This window comes from Drosophila innubila, chromosome X (assembly GCF_004354385.1).
Source record: "Drosophila innubila isolate TH190305 chromosome X, UK_Dinn_1.0, whole genome shotgun sequence".
In the NCBI taxonomy this organism is placed as follows: Eukaryota; Metazoa; Arthropoda; class Insecta; order Diptera; family Drosophilidae; genus Drosophila; species Drosophila innubila.
Window position 1 is genome coordinate 26,201,268 of NC_047626.1, and position 19,118 is coordinate 26,220,385.

Below are 19,118 nucleotides of genomic sequence, written 5' to 3' on the forward strand. Positions count from 1 at the left end.
CCCAATTAATCAGGAATTCATAAATTTTACATTGCATACTTTTTGTCAAATTTTAAAATTGATTACTTAATTATCTTGGATTTTAATTTTTTAAATGTTGTGTTTACTAAAGTCTGCTTTTAATTTAATTTAATTTTTGTTTTTAATTTACTTAATTGGACTTCTTTATCTGGCTAAGGAATAATATGTCTGTAATAACAACGTAGTTCTAAATTCTTTAAAGTGCATTTCGTGCTGCATAAGCTTAGGCTGTTATTTCAGGAAAACCTTCAAATGTTCAAATAGAGAGGTGTTCTACAAATCTATAACAGCGCCAAAGCAACCCAAAAGCAATTGTTGGGGTTCATGAAAACAAGCAAGCATTGCTTTCAAATGCTTTCAAAATTAAATATTTATTGAGTTAAATTAAATTAATTTTTAAATTGAATAAAAATGCATAAAATACATTTTTTATATTTTTGTAAATTATGTAAAATATTTCTCAACATAAAAATTTTGTTAAAACAGAAAGAAAGCCGATTCTTTTGACTTCAAAAATATGTTCGAAAAAACGAAATCTCTGACATTTGAGAAACACCGACGTTTCGAACGGTTGTTTTCCAAAGCAATTCTCATCAAAAACTCTAGAGATTTCTGGAGCACACCTGATCAAAAAATGTTAATATTTAAAGCAATTTAATTAAGTTTTATTTGTTTTTTAATTAACTTAAAATAATACGCTGTGCACTTTTCTCTTTATTGTTTTTTTTTATACATTTCATACATTTCAAACAATTTGATTTTCATGCATTTGCAATGGCTTACGCACCACTGTGCAACCTTGAAGTTGCCATGCACAAACTTCACTCGCTGTCTCACTCTTACGCTTACTATCTGGCGTACGATCACAGTCACAAAATAGACAAACCGTTATGAGGAAAACGAGAATGAAAGATGAATGCAATTTTTTCAGAAAACTTTTACGCGTGTGCTTAATGTGAATGTTCTAATGCGACGAGATCCATAGAATCTCGATGGATCTCTATGTGATATTGATGGAATTCCGAATTCTGCTAGTTTCTTTGTTGATAAGTTTGCTGCAAAAGGTAAGTGCCAAATTCCACATTGAAAATGAATGTGTTTTTTTCTGATCTTTGCTTGATGACACAGTGTGATGCACAAGGTGCTGTAGCTGCACCTATGCCTGGCGGTGGCAAGGGACAAGGCGGTGGAGCTGAAGGTGGAGGTGCGTCCCTTGTGCCCAGTGTATGCCGCAAGGATGCTAACGGTACAAGTTTAAGTGTTGAAATCCGTTTGCCCTTCATGGACATGGAGTTGAATCATGAGAGTCGTGTGCACGTGCTGCAGGATCAACAGTTGTTATTGGTGTTGCACGGTCACGAGCTGTTCCAGTGGCACATTGGCAGCCAGGACAAGCGGCTCGTGCGTCTGGGGCAACTGGAGGGACGCGTGCGTCAACAGTTATCCGTGGCAGCCGCAGTTGTGCTGTGGCACGAGGATCTCTTACTCGCGGTGGCACTCAAGGATACACTGGAGTTCTATCAGCTGCCTCAGGAGCAACTCTTGAATAGCTCGCAGTGGCACTTGCATCCCATACAAGAGTTCAGTCTGCCAGGCCCGTTGCAACAGCTGCATTTACTCAAGACGAAACTGGACCAGGTGGTGCTCCTCCTCGCACTCAACTCCACGCAGACTCAGAGCAAGGTCATGTAAGTATACCCTTGACACAGCGCCCCAAAAATATATATTCCTGTTCACGAAGATGCGCTGAGTTGATATACTCAAGTCAATCTGTTCCTTTGTGAATTAGTCTCTCAGTTTTAAAGCTATCTTAATGATACTTGGTACAGGCTCGTTTTTTGCTAGGTAAAACGGAACCAGTCGGATCGGTTCATAGGAACAATCGCTCGCAGATCAATCTTCAGTATGAAAAGCATTGTAATTTTTCGATATATTTCAATCAATCTCACAGAATATGCATCATAAAATCGATTAACTATATTATATAGCTATATAATCAACCTATAGTATAATAAACTGTTTGATTCTCGATATAATCAACCAATCTTTGGTTTAATCCACATCTAGCACCTTCGAGTGGCTGGAGACGTACTTTAATCCCGTGGGAGAACTCAACTTGCCCCCAATGGAGGCCTTCCAAGTGGTTGGACGTCAACCACACTACGTTATCACTGGACGCTCGCTGCGCAGTCAAACCGCAGTAAGTGGCAACCAAGGTGTCAATCAATTCCCTGCGCACACCTTGATTTTGTCATCCTTTTTAGCTTGTGCTCAGCGTTTATGAGTTGGAGACACCTTCGCTGCGACTGCGACGCCGACAGAGTTTAACGGTTCATGCGCGGCACGTGTTGGCGGCACGTTTTCGCGGTCGCAACCACCTGATTGCATGTGGCAAGAACGCCACTGCGGCATGCCTCCTCTTTCGCATGGTCGATGGCAACTTCGTGGTCTACAGGAAACACATGTTAAGGCAACTGCATTTTGGCCAACTGAAGGCAACTGAACTTGGTCAACTGCTGATTGGAGCTCGCGTCAATGGCGATGTGTTGGTCTTCAATAGTCACCGCTTGGACTGCTATAGTGGATTCGGTGGCGAACCCAATCCCAGTGGCGTCTTCACCCATCGCAATCCACAGAATGAAACGTTTCTATTGCTCGCCTATCAGCGACAAGTCGGCACAACATTGCTCCGCATGGTGCAACTTGTTGCTGCCAACGATGCAACCAACTTTGATGGCAACGATGGTAATGTCGACGTCCACTTGGTTGGCAAACAATTCTTTAATGTTAAGTCACTTTTTGTCGCTTTGTGCCACTGGCAGATTAAGGCATCTTCGACTCTATAAAGTATATCTATACTTGATCCGCATCAACAACTAAATCGATATAGTTCGTCTATCCGTCTGATTTCATAAACTATAAGAGCTAGAGCTACTTAATTCGCTGACAATTCTTTTCTAGTCTATAATATATAATTTAGAAAATTTAAAAATAAACTTGGGATTTATATAGGAAGCTATTAACCAAAGACTCTGACCAAATGAAAAAGGGTATTATACAGTTTTTCTAGTGTTTTAAAAGTTTTTATTGATTTTCTAATTTTCTTATAGTTGTTTATGTTTCTTAAAACAAGTTATAAAACGAATATATATCCACTGACTTTTTTTTATTTATATTTAAAAAGTACAAAAATAATTTGTGAATGTTTTTTTGTCAATGCATTAACTTGACAAACTGTATTAATGTATATATTACATATTAGGGTATTTAATAACCTCGGCACAGGTGTCTTATAGTCGTGCACTCTTAAGCAAAGCTGTTGTATATCGATCAAACCACGATCTTACTTGTTTCCTCCTATGTAGATCTGAGCAGCGTGCAGCAGCATCGTCATGAATTCGAGGAGACAATCAATGAGCTGCGCAGCTTGTTGTTGCGTCAAAAGCAGCAAGTGGATGCACTGCGTCGTCTCACGCAATCCTCGCAAGAATTTACACAGCCCAAGCAGCTGCACCTGCGACAAGGTGGATATGTTGAGCAGGTGCATCTGCAGAGGAAACACCTGCAAAGCCCCACGCAGCTGAAGCAACGCATGGAGCAACTGCATCAACAATATGCCGTAAACAGGCGGCAAGTGCGCTCATTTGGCGTTGGCAATGACTCGACTTCAGCTGGACAGGAGTTGCTCAAAGTGAGACGCTTGCATGTGCAGAATCTCATCTACAATGGCGAACTTATGCCAGGTAAGTAATTGTATCTATCGATTCCTTAAGAGAATTACGACAAATAGTACAAAAATCAGAAAAACAAAAATTAAAAGCATGTTGTATGAAGATAAAAGTTAGGTTTAATGTTATTGGAAATTTAAATTAGGCAAAAAAATGGAATGAGCTAATATCAAACATATTTTATCAAAATTCGAACTACTTATTTTTCATAAGACATTTTGTCTTATAAAGTATATTGACTTTTGCATAGTTTTTATTCAATTATTCTATTCTGACCAATTTCCTTAGTTAAATATTTTTACACTCAGAAAAATATGCCATCCTAAAAATAAGGTATGACCGTACTTGAATTTATACCGTTTCGTTCTTAAAATATTCAGATTACTGTGTACCAAATATCTTGAATTAAGTATGAATCGATTTTAAATTAAGAATTCTGACTGCCCATTTCTACGTCAGCTGTCCGAAATAGTAGTTCGATTTTAACCAAACTTAGTAATATATAAGACCATGGCAAATGTATAATACGTGACTCGCGTTACGATACCTCCAGAAACAACTGATTTATTTGTACTAAACCAGTTTAAGGTTTTTTTGTTCTTAAAACAGTTTTTTTCAAGATTGAAAGGAAGATAAAAATAAGACCTTTTCGTATTAAATACAAGTAAATTTTGGGATATTCCTTTTTCATTGTTGCACCTTAGAATTATCAACTGGTTCTAGCGACGCAAAGATGACGTTAAGCTTCGAAAGATCGCTTACCATCAAAATACACTATTTTTAAATGGTATTTAATTTTGGTATTTTGCTTAATTTTAGTATTCATATTAGTGTATGTTTTAAGATTAAAATTAATTAAGTATAATAATGTTTTAAACTACAAACAAGTACATTTTGGATTTAGTTCAAAATTTTTGTGTACTTAAAGTACTACGTTTTCAATTTGTACAGACTTGAATTAGAGTCGAAACGTACTTAAGGTATCCAACATAAAATCTCACTTTAAGAAGTTGAAATAAGATTTTTGTTCTTAACTTTGGAAATTCCGAACTTAGACTGCTTTTGAAATCGTTTGTACTTGAATATCGCCTGTTTAAGTACGGAAATCTTGATTTATTTTCTGAGTGTATGTATGTTATTTTTTTCATTCTGATTTACGTTTCTTTAAATGTTTATTTTAGTTTTTTGTCTTTGTGTTTGCAATTCGTATTAGAATATTTGGAATTCGAGTTCATCAACAGATTCTATTATCATCTTTCTCTCTCTTCAACCAGGCTATTATTTGGATACAACGAACTCACCCATACTGACCATCAAGGGACAACTCTCGACGAAAACACTGCACACCCAACAGTTACTTGCACCACAGGGTTACGAGCGTCCCAGTCGCTCAGTGGAGCCTTTGGAGCAGAGTGAACACCTTGTGGTGCAACATCTGACTGTGGCACGCATCAATAATGTCTCCTGGTTCGATTTCTATGACTCACTTTTCCTTCACTCACGCGACAATCTCATAGAGGGTCGTCTAATTGTTCAATCCCGTGCGAGGATTGTGAATTTGGAGACTCCTTTGCTTAACGGTCTTGTAGTGCAGCAACTGTTCAATCTGCGGCAACCACAGATTGTGTCGTCCAACATATTCATGTCGGCATTCTTCGTATCCAAATTGGATGCCCGACTTATAAACGGTCTTGACTTTGCCAACGATATCGTATTTCGTAATGACAAAGAGACTTTAATCAAATGTGAGTTCAAGTTTAATTTTACAAAGAGTCGAAAAGAAGAAACTACACAATACTTTTCCTGATTGCGGGTAACTTTCCTAGTTTTTATATCCTGAGCCCTTTGAGAATAAGCAAAAAAAGGGTATAATGCTTTTGGCAGAATGTATGTAACAGGCAGAAGGGGGCGTGGCAGACCCCCCAAAGTATATATTCTTGATCAGGATCAACAGCACAGTCGATTGAGGCACTTGGCTCTGTCTGTCTGTCCGTCCGTCTGTCTGTTTGAACGCATCGATTTCAGAGACCATAAGAGCTAGAGGCTTCAATCTTAGTATGTAAGCTCCTGGATACCATACGCTTATCAAGTTTGCTTTTATTTTTGGATCGGACCACTATAACATATAGCTGCCATAGGAATGATAGTTCGAAAATGAACGTAAATGGGCTGGTATTTTACATCCTGACCAAATTTGGTTCATTCCAGTCTATATATATATATATCATATAGCTGCCATAGAGACGCTCAGTCGAAAATGTAGTCTTAGTATGGAAAAGTTCTTTGTTTTTTAATATATATTAACTAAACTGCGAGCGAAGCGAGCAGGGGGCGCAGCCCCCTTGTTTAATCTGCATACTATCTTTAAATTTGTTGATAAATGTAGTACAGATGAGTTGGAGAAAAGTTGAAGATTTGTAACTCTGCTAAGTCTATATATATTTTGCATGCACTCGTAGCACCCGTTCATATATATCAGATGAGCGTGTCGGGAGATTTGCTTGTGGCAAATAATACCAAGTGGAAGCGCCAGATGATGGCGGAGGATAACGCCGGAACAGGACATAGACTGCAGCAATATTACACCGGTAGAGTCATACTCAATGGCTCCTTAACAGTGAACAATGTGAAGCGGGACACAAATGCAACAGTCCTGCAACTGGGAGACCAATCTCTGAGAAGGGAGACTCTACACTCGGACTATTTGTTGCTCCAAGGGGAACAGGTAAGGGAGAAGCGTGAGAGTTAACCAAAAATAAAATGCTTTCTTTTCTTAGAATTTGACTGCACTGATATTTGGCAATGCAAAGTTAACGACTCCAGTGTTGAACAGCGCTCAAATCCATGGACATCCGATAGCTGAGCATCTACTTAATGTGCCAGGAGATCAGATTAATCAGAAGATTGAGAATAAGAAACCACTTCACATAATATTCATGGATGCCAAGATTGAGGGAGATGTATACTCAACAAATTACAGCTCTCGCCTCGCCGAACTCTCCAAGGATGCAGTGCGTCAGGGGGAGACGGCAACAATAACGGGCTACAAGCAATTTGAGGCGCCCCTTACTGTAGAGAATATCTCCAGTCGAGCTCTAAATGGCATAGATGTCAGTGATCTTGTGCTGAAGTCACAATCCTCACAGCACTTTACAAATCCCAAGATTTTTGGACGCATTGTGGTCAAGCACAATGTGGAAATTGTGGATAATTTGGTCGTTCAAGGATTGAATAGTTTGGCAATGGAGCAGCTGCTGCAACCGGGATACAGCTTGCAACGTCTGGAGTTGCCGGAGACACCGAAGTTGCAACAACTGAATTTTCAGAGATTTAATGGTCAGCCCTTTGATGAGTTGCTGGGCAAGCTCAGTGTGGGCGAATCTCAATCTCAGTTGCTGCTCCACAAACAGCTCATCATCGAGGGAAACGTAAAGTTCGAGCGGGAGTTGCAGCTGGAAACAATCAACGATATTCAATGGGATGATTATACAATGCGTCTGGTTAATGCCAATGCCAACACCATGATCAGGGGCAAGAAGAGCTTCCAGGAGCAGGTGGTGCTGACAGATGCCCTGCAGACGCCAAGCATTAATGGCCTGGACCTCAGCGCGTTGCTGGACAACACGTTGTTGCGTTCCACGCCACAGTCCATTGGTGGCAGCTACACCTTCGACCGGATGACGGTCGGCAATCTGGATGTGCCGGGGATTAATGGCGTGCCAGCGAACAGTTTCCTGCACACACGGCAAGGGGAATGGCGACTCGAGGGGGATCTCTATGTGAATCAACTGACAATCAATGGCAGTCTCAACTGCAATCTTATCAATGATCCGCTGCCTCATCTTGATGCTCAACTTGCCACACTGCAGCAGCGTGCTTGGCCCAAGATCTATGTACTGGGAGATGCACTCTGGCCGGAGGAGAAGGAGGGGGAGTACACTCGCTTGGACTATCTGCGTCAGCATGCGGTGCGTCGTGGTGGCGTCACACAGGTGATAACTGGACACGTGGTACTGCAACAGCCTCAACTGGGCAGCATTGAGACGCCTCCAAGGTTTCCGGGCAACCTCAACTTGAGTCACATTGCCCAGGATGCGCTGCTGCGTCGTGCCCCATTCACCCAGCTCATCGAATCCCCACAAGAAATGCTGCAAGCGGTGAGAGCTCGCACCATAAGTCTCCACAACGATTGCCACTTTGAGCAACTGAATCACATCGATCCCATTCGTCTGAATGCTTCGCTCTATCGCATTTCCAGTCGTCTGCCAATTGGAGGGCCACTTCGCTTCATGCTGCCACCAAATGTGGCACAGTTGCAAGTGCGGGGACAACTCAATGGCGGCCATATTGATGGCATCTTTGAGCAGTCACCGGATGTGGAATGGCCAGCAATCCAGATGAGGCAGTTACAGGTGCAACAGCAACTGCAACTTAATGAAATCAACGGCATGAGTCTGCAGTATCTGCTGCAACATCGTGTGCCACTGCGAGGCGACACCGCACTGGAGATATTCGGCACTCTGACCTTTGAGGATCTGGTGCTCGGAGAGCGCGCCATGCTGCGAACCATCAATGGTATTCCCCTGCAGAATGTTGTCTACAAGCACAGTGAGCGATTGCAATCGATATCCGGGGCCAAGACCTTTGAGAAGGGCATCGATCTGCTGGGTCCAGTCCACATGATGCATCTCAATGGCAAGGATCTGACTGATAGCTATCAGCAGAGCATCTTCACGGATCGCGACTACAGCATCGATAGCTTGGTCCTGGATGGAGCTGCCTTCGAAGGCGGATTGTTGCGTGGAGAGACGCGATTCCGATCCATAGGAGAATCGCGGCAGGCGCAGTCATCACCTGGTCAGGAGCTGCGACAGCAACTCCAGCAACTGGAGAAGCAATTGAGGATTAGCCAGGAGAAGCACAGCAAGCGTCTGCTCTATTTGGACTATGAGCAGCATCTTTTCGAGACCAGTTGGAATGCTGTTGCTCCAGAGGACGATCAGGTCAGCGACCTGGAGGCTGTCATCATGCCGGAACAGTCGAGTATCTGTCAGCTAAAGAAGAAGCTGCGTGCCCAGCTCTTCAGATCCCAACAGCGTGTGTATCTCAGCAATGTGAGCACTGCCGATCCTCAAATGCGGATCAGTTCCACAAGGGGAACAATTCGTGTAAAGGCGCACAACAATTGCAACAAGTCCGACAAGTTTCGCAGTCGCATCCACATCAATTGTCGTGGACAGGTGCACAATCTGGGCATGCGTCAGCACGTGGAGGATCTTCAGCTGCATGAGCAACTCCGTTATAGTCTCTTGATGATCAGCACCTTGGATGAGGTGCGTGTGCTGCGTGTCAATGACTCCAACTGCAGCCTCAGCGATTGGCAATCCATTCAGCCAGCAGCAGGTCGAATCCTGCGACTCATCCAAGTGAATCCCGATACTCTGATCCTCTTGAGCAGCGCTCTTCATGAGCATCTTCCAGCGGTGGCCGTGCATCGCCTCTCAGTGGAGAATCAACGCTTCGAGCAGCTCCAGCTCATCGAGGGTGACTACGATCTGGTCGAGCTGCAGGATCAGCAACTGATCCTTAGCTGTTATCGCTGTCATCGCATTGACATCCACATCTACAGTTCATTGATGCAACGCTTCCAGCCTCTTCAGCAGCTTCGTCTCGAGGCACGCATCCAACAATTGCTGCCCTTCGTCGTGGGCAACGAACGTCATCTGCTTGTGCTGACCATGGGAGGATCTACCAACTTCTATCTGCTGAGCTACACCCACATTGGGGGTTGGCAACAACGCACCTATGGCCACATGGGTGAGGTGCTTTGGTCCTGGCCCCTCCTCCAATCAGGCTCGATCCTCACAACGACAACTCCTCTCTTGCTGCTCTGCGGAGAACGTCATTGTAGCTTGGTGAAAGCTTTGCTGGATTAGAGTTGACAACTCCCAGCTACTTCTGTATATAGGCAATTAGTTGAGGTACTCCCTCACATCTAAAGACACTAGTAACAAATGAATTTGTTATATGTTTACTCCATTTCGTGTGTCCAGTAAAATCTTCTCTTAATGAAATACCCCAAATGTTTAATATTATGTTATTAATTATTGTTAATGTAAAAAAATATTGTTCATCGAATTTCTAACATTTAATAAATGCATCTGTTATGAATATTCCTCTATTATAATCAAAGAAAAGTACCGGAACCTAAACCAGTACCGGAGCCGTTAACCGAAACTAACCGTTTCATTTTTAGTACCGGAACCGTAACCGACATAAATTCTTTTTCAAGAACCAAAACCCAAAGCGTTTGTACCGGTATGGTTTCTTTTATTTACATAATTTTAGTTTCAATTCAAAAATAACTTAAAGGTTCAGTATAATAAAATTTTTTTATACGTACGTACATATCTGCTTATGTCAAAATCATGCCAAATTGGACAACAATTTTGACTTGTAAAGTTGGTAGGTCAAAGGTTTTATCCACTTGAAACTTTCAAAGCTTTATCAAAACTGTACCGATTTTCCAGCGGAATGTCATTTTGATCATGGCTCGGCTTCTTAATTTATTCCGCATTTAAATTGTGTTTTATGCAAATTTTTCATTTTTAATTTTTTACATTCCTACTAACTATTGGCTTATATTAATTGAGTTCCCTGAAATTCTAGAACTGTACACATTATTTTATATTTCATTTATGTAACTATAAATGCCATTTCTAAATATATTTCTTAAATACCCAGAATATGTGTTCACAAATAAATTGTAATTTATTGGAAAAATGATAAGATTTAAATAAAAATTTAATTCTTAAATATTTTGGATACATTATCTACATAAATAGCCATGTCTGAAACTTCCTTAAAATTTATTATTCTACTTAAATTTGAAAAAAAAAAAGGTCTTAGAAATATTTACATAGAAAGTAAAAGAAATGGGGGAAAAAAACAAAGTATTTAGAATAGTTAAAATTGTCTTAGACATTTCTGGAATACTCCTTATAGAGATTATCACATTTCATGTTGGTTTTTTGTAGCTTAAAACGTATTCCCATTAAATCTATTTAGGAAGAGACATAAAGGGGGATGAGGATCGATCGGGACAGGTCCTAGGAAAGGAGACTCTTGCTACTGCACTTGATGACGTAGGCGGTGAATACGAGCAGTCCCAGAACACCCCAAATGGAGCTATTCTGAGTGGTGCCATCGCCGATCTTCGCATGGATCCAATCCACATGCCTGGCCACGTCCACGAATGTGGACTCTGGGATTGCGGAGGATTCGCTGGACAAGGCAATTAGCTGATTGGATTTGGTAAGTGGAGCACCTGCATCCAGCTCATATGAAGAGTATTTTGCAAGCATCTCAGGGATCTCACACCGCTGTGTTGGCTTAAGGCAATCGACACGTAGTGTGACCATGTCATGCAACTCTTGACCCTCATCTCCAGCCAGACCCCAGCTGCTCACTTGGCATGACGCTGGCGCTGGAATTTGTTCTGTCGCCTGATCCAAAGATATTCCTTCGACAGGCAATGGTATGGACTGTATATATGGCTGATCCTGTGGCACGTCCTGATCGAGCATAAGTATGGCGAGTAATAGATCCTTGGGCGGCTGATAAACATGGGTCACCCCATAGACCTGACTGTGGGCAGTCGGAGCAAAACGTTGGGTACTGCCCAACAAAACGCGCAGCTCGGCGGGATGATAGTAACTTTTACTGGCATTGCTGTGATAGTGGAGAAGAGAGGCAGAGGAAAATAAGTTGATAGTTGAAGGGTTAGAATTGTAGTGGAAACTTACTTATACAGACATTGGCCCACGGTTATCACCACTGAGGGACCCACAAGGGCCCCCGAGCAGATGTGACCCTTGCCAAAGTAATCCAGCTCCTGGTCAATCAAACGGATCGACGCCTGATAAGGGGCTTGACTATGACGCCTCTTTTCAGCGGACGATGATGCTCCGATGCCACGTTGTTTCGTCAGCTCCCGATGCGTGTAGCCTGCAAGATTAAAAATTGTGATTATGATTAATTTTTATAAAAACACTTCTTGTTGGATCTTTTATTTTTTTGTATATTTTTATTTATACTATATATATCCAATTTCAACCATATTAATAAATTATTTTATGATCGAATATTTTATTAATTTTTAATTCCATTATTCTTTAGTTTTACTTTAAAAATTAATAAAAAATAAAAAGCGTGTAGCCGGCAAGCTTTAAAATTGTGATAATGATTGGTTTTTTATAAAAATATTTTTCCCTACCTATATTTTATATTATTAATTTGTGTTATATTAAGCTTTAGAGTAATTAATATATCAAATCATCTAATTTTTTATTAATTCTTAATTTTATTCTAAATATATTAAGTTTAAGTTTTAAGTTTTCTAAATAAAATTAATATAAACTTGATAAACATAACAATCTTGGGATTATCATTATCAATTACGTTCCCAGGTATTCCACTTGGCAACAATCGTCTAACGATCGCAATGCATTTTTCATACACTTATATGGTGTGATCCAATAACCTTATCATTATCAACATTCATTTATTCCGTCCTCAGCTGATCGACTATTTGTTGTTTCGCTTTTTGGCGTATTACCATCCCGGTATTATCGTCAAGAGCCCCCAACCAGACACGGTTACCAACGACGCGTGTTATGGCCAGATTATTATTTTGGGCCCAGATATCGATAGTTTTTGTCGGAACACACGACCGGAAAGTCAGCACTGACTTGTTTTTTGGCCAAAACAAGAAAGGCCTTGACTTCTTATAATCTGTTAAGTTTTCATAATCTTAGAAGTTTAACTGCGCAGACACAGTGGAACATGGCTATAAAATAAATGCTAGTGAAAGTTCTATAGTGCTTGAAAAATGACATTAATGTAATAATGACATTGTAATAAATTACAGAAATTGAATATGAAAAATTATGATATAGCATATTTAATTCAAAATCTCTATGATCAACCATATTATTAAATATCATTAAAATACACAACACTTTATTGTTAGCATTGCAAAAAAAAAATTCTGATAAAATTTTGGGTTTCGAATGTTTCAAGAGTAAGTTTCCATCTAGTCTCATCCCGAACAAGCGGAATTTTCCATAGATGAACAATGACGATATTACTTGCGTCGTTAATTGAAAATACTGTAGATTGTCAATCCGAATTTTGTATTGTATTGTACTTAAGGGCGGTCTAAGTTAAAAGATAAACTTTATCAAATAAATGCTCAACTAATTATTTTATACCAGATATACAATCAGTAAATCAAGTCTTAAGACATGTAGAATAAAAATATGTATTGAGGAGTCTTTAAAAATTTAATATATCTTATCCTCAAACGTTTTCCAAAATCCAGTTATTTTAAAAGCTACCGTAAAGCATACGTGTATACAAAATTGAATCCCAAACTGGATCTCTTAGGTTTTTTCGTGTTGTCATTCTTAACTTTATTTCACTTTGAATTTAACTTACTTGTGCGCATTTCGGTGCAGAGAAATGCAAAGATGAGAATTTTCATGACTTTCTTGAGATGTTCGTTGGGCTGCATTTTTCTTTAGATATTTAAAAACGTTTTCTGTAAGTGAATATAACTATTAAATTTTAACACTCGCGGGGAGATATTTTCATTGAGTATGCACCTTTTTAGAGCTGCAAACAGGGAATGAATGATTCTCATTTTATTTCTAAAACGAATGAACGCAACGCAAATTCGCAACGCTTTCCCAGATAATTCAATTTTGTTTTGATTTCGGCCCATGTTATTGTTGTTACTGTTATTGTTTATGCTCTTGTTGTTGTTCAGCGACAACATTCGACCGACGCCACACACACTCACACATATACACACAATCATAATCGCAAATGATAAGAAAGCTGATTATTTATTTATTATATTTTTTTCTGTTGTATTTTGTTTGTGATTTTTATTTTGTTTATTTTCGTATTCAAATTGCGATCAGTGCATTTAGAATTAAGTCCGAATTCATTGTACATTTTGGATTGAATTAAATGACATTAGGAGTAAGGAAGACTTTAATATCCAATAGGGGTCTCGAATTTATGACATCAAAGTAGAGTATCAAAAGTTCGATGTATTTGAATAATAATAAGAATTACTCATTTATTAACATGACTAGTTGTGGAATATCAGACTTATCAGTACACGAAATTCTATCAGCATTGCAATTTCGCATAACATGCATGAGAATAGCACTTGAGTAGTGAAATAACAGCTGTTTAACATGTTATGGTTAGCGTGACATTTTAACATACAAATGTTAAAGAGATCTCTCGCTCTCTCTCTCTCTCTCTCTCTCTCTCTCTCTCTCTCTCTATCTCTCTCGTGCTTGACGGAAAATATTAAGAAAACATTTCAATGTATTATGTAAATGTTTTAAAATTTTCTGAATTTAAAAATATTATTCTAAGCCATTTTTAGGTCTTATCTATAGAGCCAAAGGCTTGGATTTTTAAATCAGTAAAATTTATAAAATATTTATATTTCCGACAATGTCAATATAGAGACAATTAAGCTCAACTCACATAGCATTTGTTGTATATTTTTATATTAAAATACTTCAGTTTCATTTCCTCTCTACATGACGTTCTTGAGGTCACATGTAGGGCTCATGTCTACAGAAATTGACAGCTGAGACGATTACATTACAAAACTGCAACTATTAAGACTGTTGATTAGGATTAGGATTGTCCACTAGACTTCAATATGTACACATGCTGTCTAAGTACTTGTACAATTAGCTCAACCTTATCACAGGAAAAGCCCAAAAGACCTGCTTCTGTTATCACTGGTGTAGGTATTTTTAGTGAATGAGGAACATGATATTTATAACTACACGTACAAATTTATAACACATAATAATTCAAAGTTATTACCCATAACAATTGCGACTTAAACTATTTTTCTTTCATTGAGACATTCATGAAATTCTTAATGAATATAACACTATCAACCTACATATTTCGTACATTTAGTAAGAGTATCAAAAAATTTGTGCATAAATATTTTCAAGTTAATTTTGCACTGTCTTAAATTAACTTTTCCTTTATGGTCAATAAATATTAAAATACTGTGAAGTATATCATGAGATGGACCTTAAACTAAAATTTAAATAATAGACAATAATAATAAAAAAAAAGTCAGTTTATCAGTCAATCTGCAAATCCATCAGTACTTTAGTCAATTTTTTTGTCAATCAGTTTGTATTTTAATATACTTATAAAAAAAAAAATAATTTTTTTGAATTCCGCCCAAAAGTACTCTACGTTTATTTGCTATGAACTTGGTTGATTCCGTATGTGGTACGGTTATGATAAGGTTGTCAAGTTCAAAATACTTGCAAGGTAATAAGCAAAATTTGCCATAAAGACGAAGGGAACTGCATATTGAAACCTGCGTTTGAATGTTTTATAAGATTACTTCTAGGCTCGTTTTTCCTTTGAGTTTGCTGCGGAATGCCTAAGCATTGAAATCCAGTATCTGGTGGAAAACTGAAAATAACCTGATCTATCCACTGCCTGTAGTAAGCCACATCAGTGTAGACGGCAGTAACGAGAGGTTCACCACATTTGATGCCCCATGAAACAATGCCAGCCAATTGTCCGGAGCATATAATGGGTCCTCCGGTGTCCGTGGTACAAATATCCGGTACCACCTCGTTCAGAAAGCCAGCACACTTCATGTCCGACTGGGATATATTGGTCTGTTGCATGCACTCCTGATTGCTGATGAGTGTCACCGTCAGGATGAGCAGCATGTCGACGTGGTAGATCTTCTCCGGACTCCCCCAACCGGTCAGCTGACAGCTTGTATTTGACGGCATGGAAGCATTTGGTAATAGAATTGGTGTCACCATAATATCAAAATGACAAATGGAACCCTTTAGCACGATCAAGGCCATGTCCTTGCTGTAGCTGCTCAGATTGAACTTGGACATCTGTATGATTAGCTCTTTGACGCCAAAAATCACTGTGTCTTCAGTTTTCTTAAAACGATTCCTAGTACCCAGCACCACAATGAAATCCGATTTGGACAGAAAGGTGCCATCAAATTTACTCTGGCTACGAGAGGAAGTTGGATGACAAAAGTAATATAGACTACACACCCCATCTTGACTTACTCGACGAAACAATGAGCTGCTGTTAGAACCACATTTGGCGATATAAGGCAACCACCGCAAATGTGGCCAACTCCAAAGCGAAACGAATCCTTTCGACGACGTCGCACAGATGCTTGATGCTTGGCTGCCTTCTCTAAAGGAGATTCTTCACTCGATACTCCATGCAGTGACTGATCCTTTGTGTTGTTCTCACTGACAACCAACTGATTGAGCAGCAGAGGGATAAGGGAAATACTTAACAGTAGCTTCATATCTGACTCTTTAAAAATACTTGTCATCTATCTAAATCTGTAAATCTGTAGAATTCGCATTTGAAAGGGGAAGCCAATGAAAACTAGATGAATTTAGGAAAGGTAGCAAGCTGATTGACAAACGTTTCGCAATGACAGCAGAAAAAATAATGTTTTCGAAAATAAAGGTTATTTGACAGATTCCTTTATTGAGTTTTTATTAAGAAGCTAGACGTAAATCTACAGAGTGACTAAGACAGAGGAAGACGGGCACAAGAATGGTCAAAGATGTAATGGAGATGATGGCAGCTCCATCGCCATCCCCGCTTCCATCCCCACTTCCATCTCCACTTCCATTCCCACTTCCATCCCCACTTCCATCCCCACTTCCATCCCCACTTCCATCGCCACTTCCATTCCCACTCCCATCTCCGCTTCCATCGCCACTGCCTTCTCCAATCTGTTCTAGAATCCAGTCGTAGTAATAGGATACCTCTGTGTAGACTCCTGGCAGTCGCGGCCTGGCACAGCCAATGCCCCAGGAGACAATGCCCGCCAGTTGGCTCTGACAGACGAGCGGTCCGCCCGAGTCACCTGAACAGGCATCGCGTTCACCCTCCAAATACCCGGCACAGATCATGCCCGGCAATATGAGGTGCCCTAGATCGGTGTCCTTGATGCACACATCCTCACTGATCATGGGCACATCGACGGACATGAGGAAGTCAGTGCCGTAACCCTCTTCTGTTTCCCCCCAGCCAGTTGTCTGGCATATTCGACCCTCCGGTATGGCCAGAGCACTCATCGCAATGGGTCTTATCGTCGGATGATTGGCGGGCACCGAATCACTCAGCACAAGCAATGCAATGTCCTCATTGTATGTGCTCAGATCAAAGACTTCCAATCGCAGTATCAAATCAAGAATGTCAAAGGTCAGCGTATTTTTCTTTTCGAAGCGGTCCAGATTTCCCATCACAACAATGATAGTATCCTTGTGCACGAATGTGCCATCATATATAACCTGACTGCAAATCAGAGAATTAAGAAGATAGTTACACTTTAATATTACTTCTCAAGCGCGAATTACACTAGACAACAAATTTAAATACAAAAAATTTGAAAAAATTATACAGATTTTAAATGATGAGTTTGCTCGTTAGAAAATACCCATTAAACGTGTCTAGTTACATGTTGACAAAACATTTATATTAATAACACTACAAAACAAAGTTGATCCGAATGACAAGGTCAAAATCAAAATTCTTCCTGTGAGTAAGTCAACATGCCGAATATGCATTTGCACGAACTACACTACACTATACTTATTATAAAGTACATACTGTTTAATTTTTTCTGGAAAATTTTGTTGACTAGTTTTAGGAATTATGACTTATTTGGGATATAACTTACTCGGTCAAAATCAAAATTCTTCAACATATTTATAGTACAAATAAATCAATTCGACTCGGACCTGTAAATCAAGTCTAAATATGAATTTGCACGAACTACACTACACAACAAAGTTAAACAAATTAGTTTATTTTAGTACCTATTATTAAGTACGTCCTGCTTAATTTTTTTTGGAAAATTGTGCTGTCTAGTTTTAGGAATTATTAAATATTTGGGATAAAACTTACTCGACAAAGCAATGGGCAGCGCTAAGTACCACATTTGGTCTGATCAGCGAACCACCGCAGATGTGGCCAGTACCAAAAAAATATCCATCGTTGAGGCGACGTCGCAGACTAACCTGATGCCTGGTTGCCTCCTGATTCGCCAAAGTACCATTGATAATGCGACCCGGATCTCTATTAAATCTGGGACGTATCTGATTGGTAGCTAAACGACAAATGAGATGCAATTGAGAATGTATAACTGAGAAGGTAAATGGTATATAGTAGACGTACAAATTGACACTGTAAATAGGCCGAGAAGTAATACGAAGATCGTAGCCAGTTGGAGAGACATTTTAAGTATATACTCCACGAGCTGAGAACGTCAACTAACAATGGTGTCAGTCAGGGACATCGATAGGCAGTACGGTATCAACACTGTTAAATCTGACAGTACACGTAAATGACATAATCTAATCAGACATCCCACCCACTTTGTAAATTTTCTTTCTCCTCGGCCCACGGACAATCTATAATTATATCAAAATATATTTCAATTCAATCAATGCTCTTGAATATTGGGTGTGTGTTTGTGTGTATGCAAAAGGTGTGATCGACTGTGTGTCTCTAATTTCATTGTATTTAATAAATGGATCGAAGGTTTGTGGTATTAGACAAGTTATTGGATTTCCCCAGTCAAACCTATAACATATGTAGAACCATGACTAATCTATGGGTTTAACACAGTAGCTTTGAAGATTTACAACACAATAAATTGATAATAATAAGTTTGTGTTCCTAGAACATAATAAATAAAAAACCCAAAGATAACATTAACGAGATCTTCAATTTCGGACAGACTTTAAGGGAGACTGCTTAACTTTAGTCTCCATTATTCGGCAGTTGTCAAATTCGCAGGATATGAATATTAAATCAAAAGAAACTTCTGCTATCGCATCATTACCAAACCTAAAAATTTAATATACATATTGATTAATGCAATAACTTATAAGTCTTTTTTGTACTTGTAGCTAAATGTATCAATAAAACACTCGGCTTACCAATTAATTGTGGTTAGGACTCGTACAATTACTAGACTTACCGGAAATAGGTGGGAAAATAAGAAATAAGTTCGAAACTCAGGTTCAACTCCGATTTTAAAACACCAAATACTTTTTTGATCTTACCATAAATACAAAAAAAGTATTAAATATATTTTAAATTTTTTGTGTTCATTTTCATAAAATTCCAAAATGAGTCCTGGTTGTCTGCTAGGACGGACAGCTCGATCGGTATTATATGAGATATTAAGACTGAATCCTCGACATTAACAATTTAAACCTTAATGAGAATTCAAAATTA

At 39.2% G+C, this 19,118-nt stretch overlaps 4 protein-coding genes across 4 annotated transcripts; 1 reads left to right on the forward strand and 3 right to left on the reverse strand.

Annotated features, from left to right (window-relative positions):
• The first annotated feature begins 964 nt into the window (after nt 1–964).
• On the forward strand, nt 965–9,899 carry LOC117793965. The gene is made up of 8 exons (XM_034634431.1): nt 965–1,085; nt 1,150–1,709; nt 2,089–2,221; nt 2,286–2,766; nt 3,387–3,764; nt 5,024–5,494; nt 6,209–6,474; nt 6,527–9,899. The coding sequence occupies exons 1-8, from the start codon at nt 1,014–1,016 to the stop codon at nt 9,683–9,685; spliced, it is 5,520 nt and encodes a 1,839-aa protein (XP_034490322.1). The 5' UTR covers nt 965–1,013; the 3' UTR covers nt 9,686–9,899.
• A 598-nt stretch (nt 9,900–10,497) lies between these two features.
• Nucleotides 10,498–13,459, reverse strand: LOC117793775. The gene is made up of 3 exons (XM_034634168.1): nt 13,248–13,459; nt 11,555–11,756; nt 10,498–11,480 (listed from the first exon to the last, which is right to left on the reverse strand). The coding sequence occupies exons 1-3, from the start codon at nt 13,321–13,323 to the stop codon at nt 10,859–10,861; spliced, it is 900 nt and encodes a 299-aa protein (XP_034490059.1). The 5' UTR covers nt 13,324–13,459; the 3' UTR covers nt 10,498–10,858.
• A 1,577-nt stretch (nt 13,460–15,036) lies between these two features.
• LOC117790684 (trypsin II-P29-like) lies at nt 15,037–16,268 on the reverse strand. Its single transcript, XM_034630209.1, has 2 exons — nt 15,914–16,268; nt 15,037–15,854 (listed from the first exon to the last, which is right to left on the reverse strand). The coding sequence occupies exons 1-2, from the start codon at nt 16,189–16,191 to the stop codon at nt 15,122–15,124; spliced, it is 1,011 nt and encodes a 336-aa protein (XP_034486100.1). The 5' UTR covers nt 16,192–16,268; the 3' UTR covers nt 15,037–15,121.
• A 63-nt stretch (nt 16,269–16,331) lies between these two features.
• LOC117794347 (trypsin-1-like) lies at nt 16,332–18,209 on the reverse strand. The gene is made up of 3 exons (XM_034634983.1): nt 18,051–18,209; nt 17,781–17,982; nt 16,332–17,168 (listed from the first exon to the last, which is right to left on the reverse strand). The coding sequence occupies exons 1-3, from the start codon at nt 18,109–18,111 to the stop codon at nt 16,364–16,366; spliced, it is 1,068 nt and encodes a 355-aa protein (XP_034490874.1). The 5' UTR covers nt 18,112–18,209; the 3' UTR covers nt 16,332–16,363.
• Between the last annotated feature and the right edge of the window lie 909 nt (nt 18,210–19,118).

Coding starts and splice junctions, on each gene's coding strand:
- LOC117793965 (XM_034634431.1), top strand. CDS start 1,014: ATGGATCTCTATGTGATATTGATGGAATTCCGAATTCTGCTAGTTTCT. Junction 1,710..2,088: donor CAGACTCAGAGCAAGGTCAT/GTAAGTATACCC, acceptor ATCCACATCTAG/CACCTTCGAGTGGCTGGAGA. Junction 2,767..3,386: donor CAACTTTGATGGCAACGATG/GTAATGTCGACG, acceptor CCTCCTATGTAG/ATCTGAGCAGCGTGCAGCAG.
- LOC117793775 (XM_034634168.1), bottom strand. CDS start 13,323: ATGCAGCCCAACGAACATCTCAAGAAAGTCATGAAAATTCTCATCTTT. Junction 11,757..13,247: donor CTGCACCGAAATGCGCACAA/GTAAGTTAAATT, acceptor TTAATCTTGCAG/GCTACACGCATCGGGAGCTG. Junction 11,481..11,554: donor GTGGGCCAATGTCTGTATAA/GTAAGTTTCCAC, acceptor CCACTATCACAG/CAATGCCAGTAAAAGTTACT.
- LOC117790684 (XM_034630209.1), bottom strand. CDS start 16,191: ATGACAAGTATTTTTAAAGAGTCAGATATGAAGCTACTGTTAAGTATT. Junction 15,855..15,913: donor GCAGCTCATTGTTTCGTCGA/GTAAGTCAAGAT, acceptor TTCCTCTCGTAG/CCAGAGTAAATTTGATGGCA.
- LOC117794347 (XM_034634983.1), bottom strand. CDS start 18,111: ATGTCTCTCCAACTGGCTACGATCTTCGTATTACTTCTCGGCCTATTT. Junction 17,983..18,050: donor CCTATTTACAGTGTCAATTT/GTACGTCTACTA, acceptor TTTGTCGTTTAG/CTACCAATCAGATACGTCCC. Junction 17,169..17,780: donor GCTGCCCATTGCTTTGTCGA/GTAAGTTTTATC, acceptor TCTGATTTGCAG/TCAGGTTATATATGATGGCA.